We start from the raw sequence: 21,401 nt of genomic DNA on the forward strand, positions 1-21,401 counted from the left end.
CATCCTATCATGTATGTAAAGTATAAAGTCTGTGTGCATTAATGTAAGGAGCATCCTATCATGTATGTAAAGTATAAAGTCCTTGTGCATTGATGTAAGGAGCATCCTATCATGTATGTAAAGTATAAAGTCCTTGTGCATTAATGTAAGGAGCATCCTATCATGTATGTAAAGTATAAAGTCCTTGTGCATTGATGTAAGGAGCATCCTATCATGTATGTAAAGTATAAAGTCCTTGTGCATTGATGTAGGGACCATCCTATCATGTATGTAAAGTATAAAGTCCCTGTGCATTAATGTAAGGACCATCCTATCATGATGTATGTAAAGTATAAAGTCCTTGTGCATTAATGTACGGAGCATCCTATCATGTATGTAAAGTATAAAGTCCCTGTGCATTGATTGCAGACACAAACACTCCACTGATTGCTTTATTTATACACCTCCCTATGTCACCTTCCATCTGAGAAGACATCATTCACCTAAGACATATTTCTAGGAAGAAAGAAGCTGTATAGTGTAGCAAGTGACTTGCAGAGAGGGAGGGATTGATAGAATATTGCTGTAAGTGGGATGGTCCGGAAATCCTGTGATAAAACACTATAGGAAAAAAAAAAAAGAAGAAGAAGCTGGGAAGGTTATGTGCGGCTTGTCCTCTGCTTTCCTCCCCCCTGCTCTGTGTTGATGTGTAAGCTCGTGTTCCTTCCATCCATGTCCCCTTGTTGCCTTGTCTAGTGGTACCCTTGTGATGTGTGCTGATGATGAAGCTGCATAGCCAGTAACTTCATGAAGCTGTCTCTTTCCCTGAATGCCCTTCAGCAGCGGCTGCAGTTCCTGTTGAGAGCACACATGGACTAGGGGAGGAGGAGACTGCTACAGAAAAAAAAAGGATACTCTAGGGGGAGGGGGGCGAGCTTTTCCTTCCATGGTGCAGAGTTGTTACTGAAAGGACAGGCAAACTGCAGGATCTCGTTGGTGCTGAAGAAAGAGAAGGTACAGGCTTTAATCGTTGTGTTTGTCTTTGCATCCATCCGGCCGGTGCTAGGGGTAGGGAGCTGTCCCGTGTTGTGGTGCTGAATCTGTTGTGTGTTGCAGTCTCCGCTCTAACTAGATTTCACCCCCTCTTTCTCTCTCTCTCTCTCTATGCAATGAGCGTTTCTTCCATGCTATGCTAATCATGTCATAACAGCCACAGCCTTTTTTTTTTTTTTTTGCATTGCTTTGTGTTTTTAACTCCTTTGCCTTTCTACCTTTTTTTTTTCTGCTGACACATAGAGATTGGGCATTGCAGCATGGGCAACTGTCTAAAAGATTGATAGCTGCAGCTTGGTGTTGTCAGGCATCTGGAGGTTATAATGACATCTACTTTGGAAGTTTTACATGTTTTCACTTTTAATCTAAAAAGAAAAGAAAACTGCGCTAGACGCCTACGTTATCTGCGTTTAACTTTCTATTTTATTTTTTATTTTTATTTAGGATAGGAAACTCTGTATGCATGCCAGTGTTAAAAAAAAAATCCAGGTTGCTTTTTAGGATATGAGTTCTCGTTTTTGCCAGTCTTTGATGTACCAGTAGAGGGAGGTATAAAGCTGGAGTAAATGACAAGCCTTATCACCTGCAGTGCAGGAGTAGGACTTTTTCTAGGTCTGGGGTAGCATTTGTTGCAACCCGCTAGGCTGGGCAGCGAGGTGGAACAGCAAAAAAAAAAATGTATATATATATATTATTGTTACTTATCATTTGTCAAAACAGAAGACTGAAAAAGTATGAGCCATCACACTTCATGGCTGTGAACTGTTTAGACAGCAGGGTGCCTAAGCTGCATTGTGATATCTACAAGGGATGTCTGAGCTTGTGTTAACATGACTTGCACTTGACCTCATTGAGGTAAAATTGCTTGTTGTATTTTTTTTTTACTGTTTCCTAAAGAATAACGGTGCACGCTGCTTTAGTATTGTGTCTGGTTTTTCCACGAGCTAATGAGTTCAGCTAAGGAATAGGTTCAGGACACCTCACCTTCAAATGTCCCTTCAGACACTTCCCCACAAATGCCTTGCAGTGCTGTCCAGCTGACAGTGCCACACTTTTTTTTCCCCATTTCCAAATATGTTTATGAGCCAAAAAAGCAGCATGGATGTATATTAGAAACAAAATATTTTTTGACAGTGCAAAAGTACCATGCACTGCACTACAGTACACCGTAACGTATCAAGCCTTGTGTTGGGACAATCTATCATTCTATAATGAACTGTCCATTAACAATGTTAACAAGACTATTTCAGAATCTTCTATAGGGTTACCCCAAATGTGTTATGTTGCACCATCGTTGGTCCACATGTGTCGTTTTTTTTACAACAGCCAAGAATCCGGGAAGTGTGTAATGAACATCGCATAAAAAATTGCAATCATTTAATCGTGTGTACATAAGTATATTTCATCTTTTACAGGACAGAACAAGAGCTCCCCTGCTAGTCTTGCATGTAATATATAAATTAATCTAAGTGGAAGGAATCAAAAGCCATCAGCATGGATTTTGTAATGAAGCAAGCTTTGGGAGGTAAGTGCAGGCATTCTTATTCAAACACCCTATACAGTATGTCAGAAACTTAAGTACAATGCGTCAACTGCCAAGGCTCCTCCCATTTTCTTGTATATTCTGCACCATGATGTAAAATACCATAGTCACCTTCTGAAAAGCCAGAGGCAAAACATTTGAGTAAGCTGAAAATATTTAGATTATGTTGCCAGTAATCAAGGCATAAGGTAATTCTGCTTCCATTTCCACAATGCTTTGCTTTTTTTTTTTTTTCTCGCAGTAATTGAAGCATATGCACCACAGCTTGCACCATGTGCTAACTTGCATTTTTTTTTTTTTTTTTGATGAGCTGTCATTAACACCATTTTTTTTTTAAATACTATTGATCTTGCATTATAATAAGACTGAAAAAATAACTACTTGGATCATCTAAAAATTGGAAGACGTCACTCAAGTGGTAACATGGTATTCATTAAAATATAAGATAAATCCAAAATACTAAACTAATCATGCCATGGAAACCACTTTTTTTTTCTATGACTAGTAAATCATAGAAAAAAAAAGTGGTTTCCATGGCATGACTAGTTTAGTATTTTGGATTTATCATATATTTTAATGAATACCATGTTACATTATTATATTATATACTCTGTCATTGCCACCACCAATCTCATTTGCTTATGAACGCTTATATCCATATTCAATATATCCAAAAAGTCTGCAGGTGGCTTCGATTTTTCAGCATGCCTTTCAGATGTTTAACTGACTAAGTCTTATTTTCATCAAATAATGACACAACCTTTTTTTTAACTGGGTTTTAAACACGGGGTTTTGTTTTTGGGGGGTTAAGCCAGTGAGTTCATCTTTGTTTTTAAATGGCTAGTTTCTAATTTAGAAATGGTGTATTTGCTTTACATGTTATTCCACTATGGTAATGAGTATTTGATTTTTGCCAAGATTACCAGCACTTTCCTGGACAACCACCCACTGCAGCGGTTTTCAGCAGCATGGGTTGTGCAATAGATAGGGTTGTTTTTCCTCTTATGTTCTAGGTGCAGTATCAGATTGAGCACTGCAGTATTATTGCCTATATTAAATTATGTTTTGCGCAAATCTTTTTTTTTATATTAATATAAAAAAAATTTTTTTTTAAAACAACTAGGATAAATGGATTGATTGAAATCTGCTGAGTGCAGAAAAACAATCTTTTAGGACCTGAAATAGGATTGAATCTATTAAGCAGGATTCAGATAAAACCATTTGTCAAACCCTTGACTTAGAAAACAGCTATATCGATAAAGAAAATGATTAAAACTCAGTGAACTGTGGATGAAATGATTTTTAATTCCATTGATTTATGCCAAGGGCATTGTGTAAAGTTAAAGAAAAAAAAACGCATGTTATATTTTAAAATTATTTGCTATTATATTCATATGCAGTTCCAAAAAAATTGGAAGCCATTGGATAAAGTTTTATGGAGGTAGAATTCAATTGACATTGGTTTGTAGTCAGCACCAGAGATGCACATAAGAAGTAAATCAGGATCGGTTGCATGAATACATGAATAGGACTAGACTCAGCAGTCATAAATCTAGAAAGGAATTATACAGCACATTTGTACTTGATTGAAAAGGGTCCCTTTACATTAATCAATAGAACACTACAAGCATTTTCCAAGGCTGCATTTACAGATAGTGCTGACATTTATGATAGTACCCAATCAAACAGCCCCTCCCTTTGATCATCCATATGAAATTTCCCTTATCCTGCCCCCCCCCCTAGGATATCTGTCTTGAATACATGCAGAGCTGCCATTGGATGGTACAATGCATCAAAGAAGAATTTTAGGAGAAATTGCTGAATGCTGCATAAGCTGCCGAGTCTCTCGACTTCATTCTGCATCCACTATACCTCATTTAAATTCTGATGTTGGATTTAATGATGTCTAAAGGGGACCCAATTGGACAAATGTAAGACAATAAATGTAAAAAGTAAGCAAAATTATAATATTTGTGCACTGGTGCTGCACTTAGATGTCAATGTAGAATTGTTTTACATTTAATACATCACTGGCTTTCTTAAAGTGCAATTTAACCATGTAAAAGAATAACTGTAGCAGAATACCAAACATCATCTAGGTTTCCTGCCCCCATTTTGTTTAATATTTGCAGCATAAAGTGGCTTTAAAAGTCCGGTGTGTGGAGCTTTTATCCATAGGGTGGCTTCTTTGCCTTGCTGTGTTCTCTCCTCACTGGGACTGAATTTTCCACACTGCTTGGTGCAGTGCTAACGGAATGCATGTCCAGTCTGGGGCAGCATTGTGGTGCTGTGTTCAGGCCCATATGCAGTACAGGGAAACTCCTGTGTACAGTGTACTGGTGCATGCACAGTAAGGGGCAGTGCACAAGTAGTCATGGCACATGTGCTCCCAAAGATTTAAATCTATGATGTACTGAGAGTGTGCTCCCCGACCAGATGTTAAGAAAAGCATGAAGGGGAGGGATGCTGGAAACAGAAAACCATATTAGCTAGAAAGTAAGTCTTGGGCACAATACAATGAAATGATGTAATAACTTGCAGTTGGGTGGAGCTTAAAGTGATATTAAAGTCTCACTTAAAAAAAAAAAAACATGTTATACTTACCTGCTCTGTGCAGTGGTTCTGCAGTCCATATCCTCCTCTTCTTGGGTCCCACGTCAGCACGCCTGACCTCTACCTCCTGTAGAGCTCCCCCACAGAAAGCAGCTTGTTATAGGGGCACCTGAGCTGAGCCGCTGCTCTGTGTGTCAATTCAGACATGGAGCTGTGGCTCAGCTCCGTCCCCTCAACCTCCTGATTGGCTCACTGGCTGTGATTGAGAACAGCAGGAGCCAATGGCTCCCGCTGTTGCCAAAAGCCAATCTTGGAGTGCGAGCCCCCAGAGAGGCATGCTCTCCCGGACATCGCTGGATCGAGAGGGGGCTCATGTAGATATTAGGGTTGGGGGCTGCTGCTCACAGAAAGTTTTTTACCTTCAAGCATTCTAAAAAAAAAAATTACACTTGGGGGGCATTAGATTAATGCTCATTTTGTCAAGGGGAATCGGGTGTTTTTTTTACAATCGAAGCAGTACTTACCGTTTTAGAGATGCATCTTCTCCGCCGTTTCCTGGTATGGGCTGCGGGACTGGGCGTTCCTACTTGATTGACAGGCTTCCGACAGGCTTCCGACGGTCGCATACATCGCGTCACGATTTTCCGAAAGTAGCCGAACTTCGGTGCGCAGGCGCCGTATAGAGCCGCACCGACGTTCAGCTTCTTTCGACTACTCGTGACGCGATGTATGCGACCGTCGGAAGCCTGTCGGAAGCCTGTCAATCAAATAGGAACGCCCAGTCCCGAAGACCATACCCGGAAGCGGCGGAGAAGATCGCTCTCTAAAACGGTAAGTACTGCTTCGATTTTAAAAAACTACCCGATTCCCCTTGACAAAATGAGCATCAATCTAATGTTAATTTTTTTTTTTTCGGGTGAACTCCCGCTTTAACCTTTAAATTAGCAAAGAAAAAAATGTGATAGTCAAGTTAACCATGCACCTCTAGTTTTGGACTTTTAGCTTGTACAATACAGCTATAGGTAGACAAGACAAAGGTATGTACAGATGCCCTATAGCAGGGGTAGGCAACCTGGGGCCCTCCAGCTGTTGTGGAACTACATTTCCCATGAGGCATTGTAAAAGGCTGGCAGTCACCACCAAGTGACTTGTAGTTCTGCAACAGCTGGAGGGCCCCAGGTTGCCTACCCCTGCCTTATAGTGCTGGATATTAAATGATGAACAAGATGGATGGTAAGCAGCCCCTTCACTCTGTACCACACTAGAATCAGATGCCTTATAGTGCTGGATATTCAAAAATAACCCTAGTTAATATATAATTTCTTTGGGAGATGTTCACTTTAAATAAGTTCTAAGATGGCCAGTAAGAAGACCCTTCACTCTGTACCACATGCGAATCTGAGAGTTAAAATTGTAACTTTAAAGAAACAGTTGTTCTTTTTAATAGCTCTTTTCTTCAGACCTAGGCCCTGTACACACGATCAGTCCAAACTGCTGAAAACGGACTGAAGGTCGGTTTCATCGGTTAACCGATGAAGCTGACTGATGGTCTGATGTACAAGAACAAAAAAGCCTCGCCACAAAATTTAAACCATTAAGGATAGCAAACTCTGAGAGTATGGTATATAAAAAAGTCCATATAAAAATACATGAATCACTAAATAAAAGTCCGTGAGGAAATGACCCTTAGATGATAGGCATAAATTCATGTGGGTTAATTCACTGCAGAAAAAATCCTACGATCCACACCACCAAGTGACATGTAAACAGCATAGGTGAACCCTCCACCGGAATAATAGGCCGCTTACCAGAGGGTAAGCAATTAGATCAATTGGCTATAGCCCAGCCACAGCCTTTTATCTCCTCAGGAATCCCGGATGAGACAGGTTACCCCAGGTACACGATAGTAGCCAACTCCAATTGATTCAGTTGAAATGGAAAAGAGAGGGGCACATAGCGTGACTCCGTTTTACAAACAATTTATTTGTGAAAATGAGATATACTCACAAGCGAACGATTTAAAAACAGCATGTAAAAGTTACAAACAAATGCCGGCTGGCATGTAAGGAGCCCTCCTTCTCAGCGTGGTGACGTCACTGCGTAGAAGGACAACAGACCGATGGGGCCTACGGTCGGTTTGGACCGATGAAACTGAACTTCAGTCCGTTTTCATCAGTTTGGACTGATCGTGTGTACAGGGCCTTAGACATTCAATGCTAGATTCACACTAGTGCAGCTGTAACTTGATCTGATTTGCAATACATGCTTCAGGCTTGGTTCACGCTTATGCAAATTTTGATAGTGGATTTCCCCACATCCAACTCACTTGACAGGAGAGTATGCCCGTGCTCTCAATGGAGCCGGTTCACACATCTCCAGGGCGGCTTCGGAGCGAATTGCACAGGAGTCCTGTGTGTCTTTGGCTCCATTTCAGGTCCAAATTCAGGCAAAAATTCAGGCCTGATTCAAGCCAGAAATGAAGAACAGGGACCAACCAGACCCCTGCTGTGAGCCGCATTCTTCTTAGGTGTAAACCTAGCCTCATGCACTTTTTTTTGTAGGAGAAGAAGACTAGATTTTATACACAAAGGGCCAGATTCTCGTAGGGAGCGCGTATTTGCGAGCGGCGTAACGTATCCTATTTACGCTACGCCTCCGCAACTTTGACAGGCAAGTGCAGTATTCTCAAAGCAAAGTTGCGGCGACGTAGCGTAAATAGGCCGGCGTAAGCCCGCGTAATTCAAATATGGAACATGTGGGCGTGTTTTATGCTAATGTATTGTGACCCCGCGTAAATGACGCTTTTTATGAACGGCGCATGCGCCGTCCGTGAAAGTATCCCAGTGCGCATTCTCCAAATTAACCCGCAAAAAGCCAATGCTTTCGACGTGAACGTAAATGACGCACAGCCCTATTCGCGAACGACTTATGCAAACAACGTAATCAACGGAAAATTTTACGCTGGCCCGACATCCATATTTAACATTGGCTGTGCCTCATATAGCAGGGGTAACTTTACGCTGGAAAAAGCCTAACGTAAACCGCCTATCTGTAATGCGACGGCCGGGCGTACGTTCGTGAATTGGCGTATCTAGCTTATTTACATATTTTTAGGTGTAAATCAGCGTACACGCCCCTAGCGGCCAGCGTAAATATGCAGTTAAGATACGACAGCATAGGAGACTTACGCTGGTCGTATCTTATACAAATTCTGGCGTATCTGATTCTTTAAATCAGGTGCCAAGATACGACGCCTCAGACTCAGAGATACAACGGCGTATCTGGAGATACGCCGTCGTATCTCCTACGTGAATCCGGGCCAAACTCTATGGAAAATGCACTAAAAATGGAAGTTCATATGTTTTACATGCAAGTCTATGGGGCAAAAATCACACTGCAACCACACCAAAGTACAAAAACGGAAATAAAAAAACGTAATTTAGCTCAACCATCCCTGCTAAGTGAAAATATCGTAACTCGCTAGATCAATTAAAACAGTATTTTTTATTCTTCGGAAATTCCAATGAATTCCATCGGAGTTTAGATATAGAAGATGTTCTATTTTTTTTCGATGGAATTACGTCGGAATTCCGATGTGATTTGGCCGGGTAAAAGCCTGATCGTGTGTATGCGGCATTAGAAATATTCAAATCCAATCCACCTCACAACCACACCAAAGTAGCACGTACACCTTTTCCAAAAACCCACCGCATTGATGTGAACAAACACCATTTAAAAAAATGTAATTTCCATTTTCATGTAATTCTGTGTGACTGAAGTCACATCTGAAATTGCAATAGTGTGAACCAGGCCTAAAGCCCCATACACACTATTAGATTTTCTGCAGATTTTTGTCTTCAAAGTTGCCAAAACCATATACAATGAGGTCAAACCTTAAAGCCTCGTACACACGACCGGTTTTCCTGTTGGGAAAACTGGCATGAGAGCTTTTGCCTGGGAAAATCGGCCGTGTGTATGCTCCATTGCAGTTTTCCTGTCGGTAAACCTGGTCGTGTGTAGGGGAAAATGTTACAGAGCAGGTTCTCAGTTTTCCCCTCAGGTTTCCTGGCGGTAAAAAGTCTGCCGGGAAACCCTGTACGTGTGTACGAGGCTTAAGAGTTTCAATTTGTATGCAATCAGGCAGGCCCTTGTACAACATGGTTTTGGTAAATCTGAAGACCAAAAATCTGCAGAAAATCTAATAGTGTGTATGTGGCTTTAGGTTAGTTTATCAAACTTTCTTATGTAAACTCTCAGGCCCCGTACACACGAGAAACCCGGCCGTGTGTACACTTTCGGCCGAGGAAGCCGACGAGTTCCTCGTCGAGCCAAATAGAGAACATGTTCTCTATTTCCTCGTTGTTCAATGAGGAAAGTTGGCTCGCCGAGATCCTCGGCGGCTTCACACAGAACTCGACGAGCAAAACGATGGGTTTTGCCCGTCGAGTTCCTCGGACGTGTGTACGGGGCCTCATGCTCCAAAATGTGGTTTGTTTAGCTGTACATACAGCTCTCAATCTAACAGGTGAAGTTCTGCAATAAAGATAACTCTTATGTAGTGCACGTTAAAAATAGAGTAAGATTGTTTGGACAGCAAGGTATAAACTTACAAAAGACAACGTTTTTCCATATCATAAATATGAATGTGTGCACTTTTTTCATATATTTTATATATTTTATAGTGATTGCATAAGAACTGGGGAGTAATATTACTTTTACCATTCTTTCTTGTATCTATATTAATACCTTTTTAGATAGGCACAGTCCATGATCCTGTAATAATGAACACTGCTCCTGTAATGTTAAACAAGTACTAATAATAATAATTATTATTTTTATTATTATTCACCATAAAAAAGAGTGTTGCCCTTAAAGTGTTACTAAACCTAAAAACATTTTCTACCCTAATGCATTGTTTTTGAATTCCCCCCTCCCTGTGTGAAGAGCTATGCCACGAACACACGGTCAAATTTCTGATGGTATAAAATCCGATGGAATTTTTCGTCGGAATTCCGATGAAGCTGACCTTCATCAGTCTTGTATACACACTATGGGCCAGATTCACATAGAACTGCGGCGGGGTAACGTATCTTAGATACGTTACACCATCGCAAGTTTTCATCGCAGGTGCCTGATTCACAAAGCACTTGCGATGAAAACTACGCCGGCGCAAGGCGGGCCAACTCGAATGGGCGTGTGCTATTTAAATTAGGCGCGCTCCCGCGCCGGACCTACTGCGCATGCTCCGTTTCCTAACTTCCGCCGTGCTTTGCGCGCCGTGACATCATTTTTTCGAACGTCTACGCGCGTAGCGTACTTCCGTATTCCCGGACGTGTTACGCAAACAACGTTAAATTTTTAATTTCGACGCGGGAACGACGGCCATACTTTAGACAGCAATACGATTGCTGACTAAAGTTAGGGCAGGTCAAATAACGACTAAAATTGCGACGGGAAACTTGACTACGGACGACGTAGCGAACGCGAAAATCCGTTGGGGATCCGCCGTAACTGCTAATTTGCATACCCGACGCTGGTTTACGACGCAAACTCCACCCAGCGGCGGCCGCGGTATTGCATCCTAAGATCCGACAGTGTAAAACAATTACACCTGTCGGATCTTATGGATATCTATGCGTAACTGATTCTATGAATCAGTCGCATAGATAGAAACAGAGATATGACGGCGTATCAGGAGAAACGCCGTCGTATCTCTTTGGTGAATCTGGCCCTATCAGACTAAATTCCGACCGTGCTGAAACGCGGTGACGTAAAACACTACGACGAGCCGAAAAAAATGAAGTTCAATGCTTCCGAGCATGCGTCGACTTGATTCTGAGCATGCGTAGATTTTTCTCCGATGGAGTTCCACACAGATGATCGGAATTTACTATCGTTTTTTTTTTTCATCGGAAAATTTTTAAATATGTTCTATTTTTTTACACCGATGGAAAAAAGTCTGATGGGGCCCACACACGATCAGTTTCTCCGATGAAAAAAACGATCGTGTGTACACGGCATAAGAGAGGGGAGAAGAGATCAGCGCTGTGCATGGCTGTATCTATTCTCCCCTTACTTCCTCTTCACACAGCATTCGAGGAGCAGCAGGAGCCATTGGCTCTTGTTGCTGTCAATCAAATGCAGTGAGGAGGAAGTGGATTGTGGGTAGTCCCGCTGTGTCCATAGATACACAAGTCAGGAGCATGCAGACAACGCTTCTCCCCATAGCAAGCGGCTGGCTTTGGTGGACAAACGAAGAAGAGGAGGAGCCAGATCGCAGACCCCAGAAGAGAAGAATTTGGGCCACTCTGTGCAATACCACTGCACAGAGCAGGTAAGTATAACTTGTTTGTTATATTAATTGAAAAAAATATATGACTTTTGTTACACTAGCCTGGAATGCCAGAAATGTGAGCAGGTATATTTAAAGCGGGGGGTTCACCCTATCGACGGGAAAAAATTTTTTTTTTTTATTTTACCTTAAAATCAGGCATTGTAGCGCGAGCTACAGTATGCCTGTCCCGAATTTTTTCCCCCCATACTCACCTTGTAGTCGTCCATCGAAGATACCGGGGAATGGGCGTGCCTCTGGAGACGGAGGATGATTGACGGCCGGCTCTGGCGCGTCACGCTTCTCCGGAAATAGCCGAAATAGGCTTGGTCTTCACGACGCGTGCGCATAGCCTGTGCGCAGGCGCCGTGAAGAGCCGAGACCTACTCCGGCTGTCTTCGGGGAGAGTGACGCGCCAGAGCCGGCCGTCAATCATCCTCCCTCTCCATAGGCACGCCCATTCCCCGCGGGAGCCGAAATCTACGATGGACGACTACAAGGTGAGTACGGGGTTAAAAAAATCGGGACAGGCATACTGTAGCTCGCGCTACAATGCCTGTCTCGATGGTAAAATCATGGGATTGTGGGTGAACTACCGCTTTAAAGCAAGCGGGCCAGTGAGACTGTTGTCCCTTGCCATATTGATGCCAATATGTATACTCTTCAGCCCAGAGGCAATTAAGTTTGCATGTGCTGCGCTATATAAGTTTTCATTCATTCATTCATTCATTCATTTATTCATTCATTCATTCAGCATGTTTAAAAGGTAATGGAAAAAAAAGAGGCACTCATTACTGATAAATAACAGGTTCTGCCACACAACCAGTGCTTTTATTGGGAGCAGTCCATTTGCACCATGGTTCGCCATATCACATAAATCATTTGATCTAATGCAAGGGAACTTTGTAGCACATAGCTGAAAGGCAACCATTGAAGCCAGCCTCCACTGCCACTTATTAATAGGAGGGGAACTAGATTAAAAAACAGGGCAATGCCACAGGCTATTATGACAGCTACTGCATGCCATTAAGACAGGCCTTGCAATGAGGAGGTCACACTGAAGTTAAGCATATATCAGTTTGTTGGAAACCATGGCAACCATCTCATTATTCAGCAAAGTGTGGATGCAGAAGATGTAAAATTTTAAGTAGAATCAGGAGCTTGTTAACAGGATAAGCACAAAATCTGAACTGTGTCTGTGTATACCCACAATTTGTATAGTAAAAGGTTTCCATAAAGATTTCTATGTATTTATAAAAGTACCAGCAAGATGGACAAGTGCATATCACATGTCTCTTGCGTTATTCAGGTTCTGAATTCAATATCCAGCATGGACTGCATAGAATTTGTATGGTCTCCTTGTGTTTGCATGGGCCTTTTTCGGTGTTTCAGGTTCCCACATATGACCCAAAAACATGTTGATTGTTTAACCAGTATTCAGCCTAGTTTACTATGGTATGTGTGAATCTGTGGTACTGTAGTAGGGACATTAGCAAGGAGAGTTCTTCAAGAAATAGGGACTGATGTGAATAGCTTATGTACTCTGAAAATCATTGTGGAAATGATTAGTGATCTATAAAGGAATAGCATCAACATAGGATGCAAATTAAATGTATTGTAGATGCAATTCTGAGAAATGTGTAGTATAGCTTCCTATATGCAACCATAATTCAGTATACACTGAGGTGTTTACATTTATTGAGACCAAACAGCCACCGTAGGATTGGTCTAGACTAACTTGCCCAGTGTGACTTATGGTTGTTGCATTGGGTGTGGCAAGGCCAGAAGAGGTTGGATAAGAAGCGCTTTTGCCACTAGTACATTCATATGCCATCTTGCGTACTCCACTGAAAAAAAGGAAAGACATTTTGTTTGGGCACAACTGTCAGTTAAAGCGACTCAGTGCCGTATCCCCAAAAAATGGCCTGGTCCTTCTGGGGCTGAAGTGGTTAAATGAAAATCCTATGATCTGGTAACGTACGAGAACATTTTTTGTGTTTGTCCCTTCGAGAAAATTTCGGAAGACAGCTGTGTACTAACGATCAGATTATGGTACAGTCGCTTCGAAAGCGGTATTTTTTGTACGATATTCTGGTTGTGTGTACAACATTCATATCTGAGGCTGTCAATCACCCAGCTGTTTACTGGGAAAGGGGGGGGGGTGCAGGCCATCACAACGGATTGCCTGGTGTCAAAGAAAACTGTCAGAAGTAACAGATAAAGATAACAGAGGAAAGAGAGAGTAGCCAGGATCCACACTAAATGCTTTGGATTGAGGCAAGCACACTCTATATGAGGATATGCTTTGTTCATTTTTCATTTCAGTGGTTCTCAAGTACCAGTATTTTAAATTATTTAAACGTAATGTAACTGGATAAGCTCCATTCTCTTTGAATGAAAAATAAATACATGAACTAGATAAACCTAAAGTGCTCACAAAACTGAATAGTAAATGTACCTAATCATTTATGATTCCACTTAGTTCATAATGCCATTTATCATTAGCAGGCTAAGAACTCATGCGCATTCTACATTTGTCAATGCCAAATGCAACAACATAGGTGCAATTTCTTTTAAATGTTTCATCAGTGTTTAAGAAAAAATACATACCGGTACATTTTCTCTAGTAATATCAGACTTAGAGAATAAATTATGTAAATCACATTTCTGTAGTAGCTGAATAAGGACGAGTTTCAAGGGACAAGCTACTGTAGAATAAAACTATTGCAGGCTTACTAGGTAAGATATGATATGCTCCTCTACAGAAGAACTTTAATATAGAAACATCCTGATAAACTATAGCTGGTCATTCACTAGTGTACAGTATGTGCATATTTTGTCAACTTTGCCTATGTCTGTTGCCACCTGCTCATAACTGAAATCTTTTCAAAGGTGAGAAACTTCAAATATAACACTAGGGATGTTTTTGCTGCTATAGAACTCCTAAAGGTCATGAAACAAATGCTGTGCACTGCTTGTTTGGATAACAGGAAGAAAGCATAGTTATCACAAAGAGACAGCCTTGGACTCCAGTACAGAAGACCAGAAACTTATGAGATTACATTCAACTAGACTAAATTAGTCCTTCAGATGTTTTTTTGTGAGGAGTAAAAGGTCTGGTACTTTAAGTAGAGAAAATGCATCAAATTACAGCTTTATAACCAGCAGATTTGGTGGCAAAGGGTTTATACCAGGTGGCCTGGATTGTTGCTGCTCTACTCTCCTGTTGTGCATTTTGACAGCCGCTTTTTTTTCGCCAAAGCAATTCTCCTACATAATAAGTGGACTATGTTTAAAGTCCTGTGTCACCATAGTGTCTTCAAACTGGGAAATCCTTTCCCCATGCCTGTATATTAGAAGATGGTATGGAGGAACTTCAGTTCATGCCCTTGTAGAGAAATTGAGAAGACAGGTTGCTCGCTCACATCTATGACAAAAGTTAATTCTACATGCAATTTCAAATTTTTAAATGAAAAATTCAGATGTTTATATAGAATGATACTAACAGCTATTTTTTTTGTACCTACAAGGCCTTTAAAGGGATGAAACATGGGAAATGTGCATGTATTGCAGGGATATAATTTTTTATTTTTTTTTGCCTTGACATACATACATTTTAGTACATTTTAGGACAACTGCTTTCACATTAACCTTTGGATACACAGTACAACATGATACAGGCAGAGTTAAAAATATTTCACTTTTGTATCTTTATACAATTGTATCTTATGGGTGACATATAATAAAATTTTACAGCATAAATGCTACTAATTTGTCACAGAGGAGCCAAGAAAACCAGCCAGAAATCTGTAAGTGCTGACAAGCTCATAAACAACCTGTCTACTACCCTTGACCAGGACCCAAGAGTAACATGTATTTAAATTTAAGCACAATGTTTCAGCATTGACTGTTTTTAAAGGAGGAATTTCTCCTACTGTTACAAACCATAAACATTGGTCAGCATGAAAAATGTAATTCCTCCCCAGTGAGGGAACAGATTGGGTTCCTCTAGCGTCTTGTGTTTCTGGTAACTTACAGCTTGACTGTACAGTGTCAGTCAACATGAAGAGGAACCCAGACATCATTAAAATTACATTAAGGCTGGATTCACACTTGTGTGTTGCGTTTTTGAGCTCCAGTTTCTTTGGCAAGTTCTCAAACAGTTGTTCAGCGGTTCCTTTGCGTTTTAGCTGCGGATTTGCTGACCTGGGAGAGGGGAGGGAAGTATTGCCGCTGTTACCATGAGGGGGAACTCCACGCCAAATTTTTAATTTGGCATGGGTTCCCCTCCAGGAGCATACCAGGCCCTTAGGTCTGGTATGAATTTTAAGCGAAACCCCTACACGGAAAAAACGGCGTGGGGGTTCCTCCCAAAATCCACACCAAACCCTTATCTGAGCATGCAGCCCGTCCGGTCAGGAAAGCACCTTGCCCCCATGTTGATGAGGACAAGGGCCTCTTCCCGACATCCCTGGCCGTTGGTTGTCGGGGTCTGCGGGCAGGGGGCTTATCGGAATCCGGAAGTCCCCTTTAATAAGGGGCCCCCCCAGATCCTGGCCCCCCACCCTATGTGAATGAGTATGGGGTACATCGTACCCCTACCCATTCACCTGGTGGAAAAAAAATGTCAATAAAAAAACACACTACACAGGTTTTTAAAGTAATTTATTAGGCAGCTCTGGGGGTCTTCTTCCGACTCCGGGGGGTCTTCTTCTGACTTTGGGGGTCTCTTCCGACTCTCCGGCCTCTTCTCCCACTCTCCGGTGCCTTCTCCGCGCTCTCCGGTTACCACGCCCCCGTATGACGTGACAGTCTCAGGGAATAATGGGACTGTGACTTCGTATGGGGGTATGGTCACCAGGTGACCACACCCCATGCCTATATAAATCATTGCGCACCGTGCAACTGGCCTTACAGTGGGAGGAAGCATTGTGTCAACATCTCAAGAAGAGAAGAGGGAAGAAGGCGATAAAGATCGGGCCACCGCTAGTAAAAGAGCTGGCAGAAGATAGCGGAGGTGCCCAGTAGAAGGCAGAAAGCACCGGACAGCGAGAGAAGAACCGGAGAGTGCGTAGAAGGCACCAGAGAGTGGGAGAAGAGGCCGGAGAGCCGGAAGAGACCCCCAAAGTCGGAAGAAGACCCCGAAGTGGGAAGAAGACCCCCGGAGCTGCCTAATGAATTATTAGGGGGACACTCGCTCATCCCCACCCCCTTTCCTGACCGGCCAGGCTGCATGCTCGGATAAGGGTCTGGTATGGATTTTGGGGAGGAGTTCCGCTTAAAATCCTGGAGGGGAACCCATGCCCTTTTTTTATTTAAAATTTGGCGTGGAGTTCCCCCTCATTATCCCTGTTCAGAACGGAACACTTTTGAGAATCAGATGCGTGCCCATAGAAGATAATGGGCCTGAATTCGCACCTGAGCCGCACCGCAATGCCTAGAAAACGCACACGTTTTTTGGGCAATGCGCAGTGCGAATGCATCGCACATTTGTGAACCAGCCTCATTAAAATCAATGTATTTTATAATGTTATGTGAATTGGATGCGGTTTAAGCCACAACCAATTTGCATAGGTGTGAACGGGGCCTAAAGGTTTTTTTTTTGTTTTTTTAATAACAAACATGTTATATTTACCTGCTCTGTGGAATTGTTTTGCACAGAGCAGAACCAATCCTCTTCTTCTCTGGTCACCTAGCGATGCTCCAGGCCTCTCCTTCCTGCCTAGTGCCGCTTGCTATGGGGACACCCAAGCAGGCTCACTCCTGAGCCGCTGCTGTATGTGTCAATTCACACACAGAGTTTGGCACGGCCCCACCCCCATCTTCTCCCCACTGGCTCTTATTGACACTAGGGGGAGCCAATGGCTACCACTGCTGTCTCAGCCAATGCGAAGAAAGAGACCCAGGAGAGACGAGGCTCTGGCTACCATTACTGTCTCAGCTCATTAGAAGGGAGAGACCCAGGATAGCCAAGGCTGTTGTTACATCGCTGAATCGAGATGAGGGTCAGGTAAGTAATAGGGGGAGGGCTGGGGATTCTGCTGTATACAGAAGTTTTTTTTCTTTTATACATAGAATGCATGAGGGTAAAGAACCTTGGGCCTTTACAATCACTTTAGGGACATGATAGTGATAGTGTGCTCTGGAGACCAGCCTAGCTTTTATAGTACTGCAAGATGAATTTAAACCCACACTGTGAAAGTGTTTCAAACCTCTACACTTTTATTTAATACTTCAGAGAAAAATAAAACAAAACGTATACCTAGTTTTTTCATTAAAGTAGAACTCTACATAAAATTGATTCGTCATGGCTTTGTAGATATGCTTGTGGTGTCACAAAGTTCTTGAAATCTGATAGAGAATCCACTAGAGGTGGGGATAACATATGATGATTGTTGATTTCAGCTTTGTTTCAAACCTACCAATAAAACAAAATTAGTTGACATAAATGTCATATAGCAAACACCTATAAATGCCTGTACAAGATATATCTATACATAACACTTACAAGATTCACAGGAAAGTCACAGGCTGCATATAAAACATTGTTTTTAAAAATCTTTGCTGATACAATGCCAGCTTATTCCCATATATACAACACCATCCACTACACTGTTAAAATATATTTCTAAGGAATGTAGGATGGGAGCCTGGTTAGGAAATTATGTACAAAGGTTGAGACAGCTTCTTTGCATGACAGTTAGATCTGCTAACACTTTGACTCATATGAAGTACAATTTAACTGGACTAGAAAATTAAGCCCTTCATACAAAGGTTCCAGATCTGAGGGACCCCCAAGGCACACAGTAAATGTCTTAAGTACAAATAAAGCTACTCATGCATGAAATTCAGATACGTTGGTCTGTCTGCTGTGGTATGGGTAAATCTATGTATTTGCATCAGTTCTGCCAGCATTCAGAAAAAAAAATAATGAATGTGTATAGATGCTAATGTACATTGAGATGAGTTAAGAACAATACAATATTATTATGTCATCAAACAGAACAATATTTATATATGTAACTGTCATAGAGAACTAAGGGGAAAGTGTACACATTATGTGATGGAAAAAATTGCGCATACCATACATGAAAAATAATTAAGCTAGAGCTGCGACTCAAAAGATGTTATACAACATCTAAACATATAAAGAAAGGAAACAAGTTGTGCTAAATAGGTAGAAATCTTATGCCCATTGACATGTAAGTGAACAATAAACACAATAGTATATGCAGTAATCAAATAGCATACAGTGAATATCAATAACATGTGCATAAAAATGAAAAGGAAAAATGAATAAAATTCAAAACAAAAATGAGACCAAAATGGAGAAAAGTCTGCCCATTGTGCAAGTGATCCACAGAACAGTGCAGTAGATGACGACAAAGAACCTCCACCACCATCAAACACTGACCCTTACCAGAGCCTGAGATCTCAAAGAGATCAAACACAGCAGAGGCATAGGAACGCAGCCATCATTCACAATCAGAATGACATGTTATTGATATTCACTGTATGCTATTTGATTACTGCATATACTATTGTGTTTATTGTTCACTTACATGTCAATGGGCATAAGATTTCTACCTATTTAGCGCAACTTTTTTCCTTTCTTTATCTGAAAGTGTACACATGCATCCTCCCAGTGCTATTTTCTAGTTATCTCTTTCCTCCCCTCAATTCCAATAAAAAAAACTGTGACAGAGGAGATACCCACTATCCTAAAGAGGCGCGATGCCCATGGTTACATAATATTCCTGCTTTCTGGCTTTATACCCATGCTGGACTGCCCCCTACGTGATGTAACATGGGAAATTTATATGCCCTGTTCATTTAAAAATAGTCATCCACATCTCGGAGAACACGTGCCATAAATAGTCACTGGCTTCCCCAAGATGACAGCCAATGGGTTATTTCAAAATGGCCACCAGAGTCCAGTATTGAGGACACATTGTCCTCACCTGGGCTCCTTAGTGATAGAGCACAGCAGTGGAGGCCGGAGCACAACAACTTCCAACTTCACCCAGGATACCCAAGGAAAACAGACTGCAGCCAAAAGTGACACACCTTACCCCTGCACCCGCAACATCTTCCTCCATGCTGCAGTGACATTTTTTGCAATTTCCTACTACCTACCTTAGTTGCAGAACAGGAGTCTGACAATCATGATCTCTTAGGCCTCGTACACACGACTGTTTTTCTCGACAGAATCCATAAAGAAACTTGGTGACAGAGCTTTTTTGCCGAGGAAACCGGTCGTGTGTATGTTTTTCATCGAGGAAACTGTTGAGGAACTCGATGAGGAAAAAAGAGAACGAGTTCTCTTTTTCCTCGACGGGAGTCTCAATTTCCTTGTCGTGTTCCTCGTCGGGCTGGTTTTCGACGAGAAACACGTTCGTGTGTATGCTAAGAAACCCCCGCATGCTCAGAATGAAGTATGAGACGGGAGCGCACCTTCGGTAAAAGTAGCGTTTGTAATGGAGATAGCACATTTGTCACGCTGTAACAGTCTGAAAAGTGCAAATTGTCTCTTACCAAACTTTTACTTAACACACAGTAACATGACATTAGCAAAAGCAGCCCCAAGGGTTGTGCCAGTGGAATCGAACTTCCCCTACAGTTGTATGTGTAGTACGTCACCGCGTTTGAGAACAAGGAGATTTGGTCTTGACCGTGTGTACGCAAAGCAAGCTTGTCGAGTTCCTCGACAAGCCTAAAAAGGAACTTGTCGAGGAAAACGATGTGTCTTTTCCGACGAGTTCCTCGGTCGTGTGTAAGAGGCTTTAGGCAAAATAATTGATATTTGCAAATGTTTTGCCATCACCTAACAGGCATGTGTATTCCCTTTATGGTTTAAAAATGGCAAGATACATTGTTTTGATTAGTAGTTAATATTTCACTTTTTTGAGTATCCAATTTGCATGTCTATCAGAGTCATTTAAGAATTATCTATTTTCTTTTTCAAATTCTGTGCATTGCGTAGTATAGAGAGGCTTCACAGCTAAAAGCTATAGTTGGCACCAATAACAGTTCTGTGCTTCCCTGCCTAACTGTTCTGTGAAATTCCTGGACAAGAAGTGCTGAAAATTATACAGAGGGATCTTTTTCACATTTCCTGGAACAGGGTAGATTTTAATTATGGATTTTTATGAAATGTAAGCATTTATAAACAGTGTGTGAGGAATTTATAGTGCAGAGGGATGTTTTTTTTATTTTTTATTTAGAGATCAGATTTGGGTTTGTCACTACTATGGGTTTATGGTAAATCCAGAGTGTTTAATACTCATGGACCTGGCAAAATAATGCAAATATTCTTCATAGGAACTATAATGAGATGTCTGGTTTTAGGTTATCTTGCATAGAGGGGGCAATAACAAGACTTTGGTATAAGCCAGTCCATCAATATAAAACAGTGAGGTCACCAGCCAAATTTATAGTTTTCTTTAACTGTAATAGAGGAAAGCACAGGGAGTGTTGTTGACAAACTGTGTCAGAACACCGTACACCCAGCAGTCTCATCCTCCTGAAATAAAAATTGTTTGTTTGCGCCAGTTTGGCCCCAATAAACTTTCTAAAGTGATAATAAACCCACAAAACCACTTCAGCCCCGGAAGGATTTACCCCCTTAATGACCAGTCTATTTTTTGTGATATGGCAATGCGTTATTTTAACTGACAAATGCACGGGCGAGTGAAGCTGTACCCAATAAAATTGATGTCCTTTTTTCCCCACAAATAGAGCTTTCTTTTGGTGGTATTTCATTACCTCTGCGTTTTTTTTTTGTTTTTTTTGCGTTATAAACAAAAAAAGACTGACAACTTTGGATAAAAAAACTATGGGCTAGATTCAGGTAGGGGCGCGCATTTTAACGGCGGCGCAGCGTATCGTATTTACGCTATGCCGCCGCAACTTACAGGAGCAAGTGCAGTATTCACAAAGCAC

At 41.6% G+C, this 21,401-nt stretch overlaps 1 protein-coding gene across 3 annotated transcripts in view; it reads left to right on the forward strand.

Moving 5' to 3' along the window:
• Positions 1–667: 667 nt before the first annotated feature.
• Positions 668–21,401, forward strand: part of CPLX1 (complexin 1) — a 241,343-nt gene continuing 220,609 nt past the window's right edge. The window contains exons 1-2 of one of the 3 annotated variants that reach the window (XM_040361877.1): positions 668–688; positions 2,448–2,557. In XM_040361877.1, the coding sequence (XP_040217811.1) occupies positions 2,527–2,557 (31 nt within the window). In that variant the 5' untranslated portion in view covers positions 668–688; positions 2,448–2,526. Of the gene's footprint in view, positions 689–809; positions 994–2,447; positions 2,558–2,741; positions 2,764–21,401 lie in introns of those variants that run through there. The other 2 variants (XM_040361868.1, XM_040361885.1) reach the window with 2 other exon arrangements.

Source organism: Rana temporaria, chromosome 1 (genome assembly GCF_905171775.1).
Source record: "Rana temporaria chromosome 1, aRanTem1.1, whole genome shotgun sequence".
NCBI lineage: Eukaryota > Metazoa > Chordata > Amphibia > Anura > Ranidae > Rana > Rana temporaria.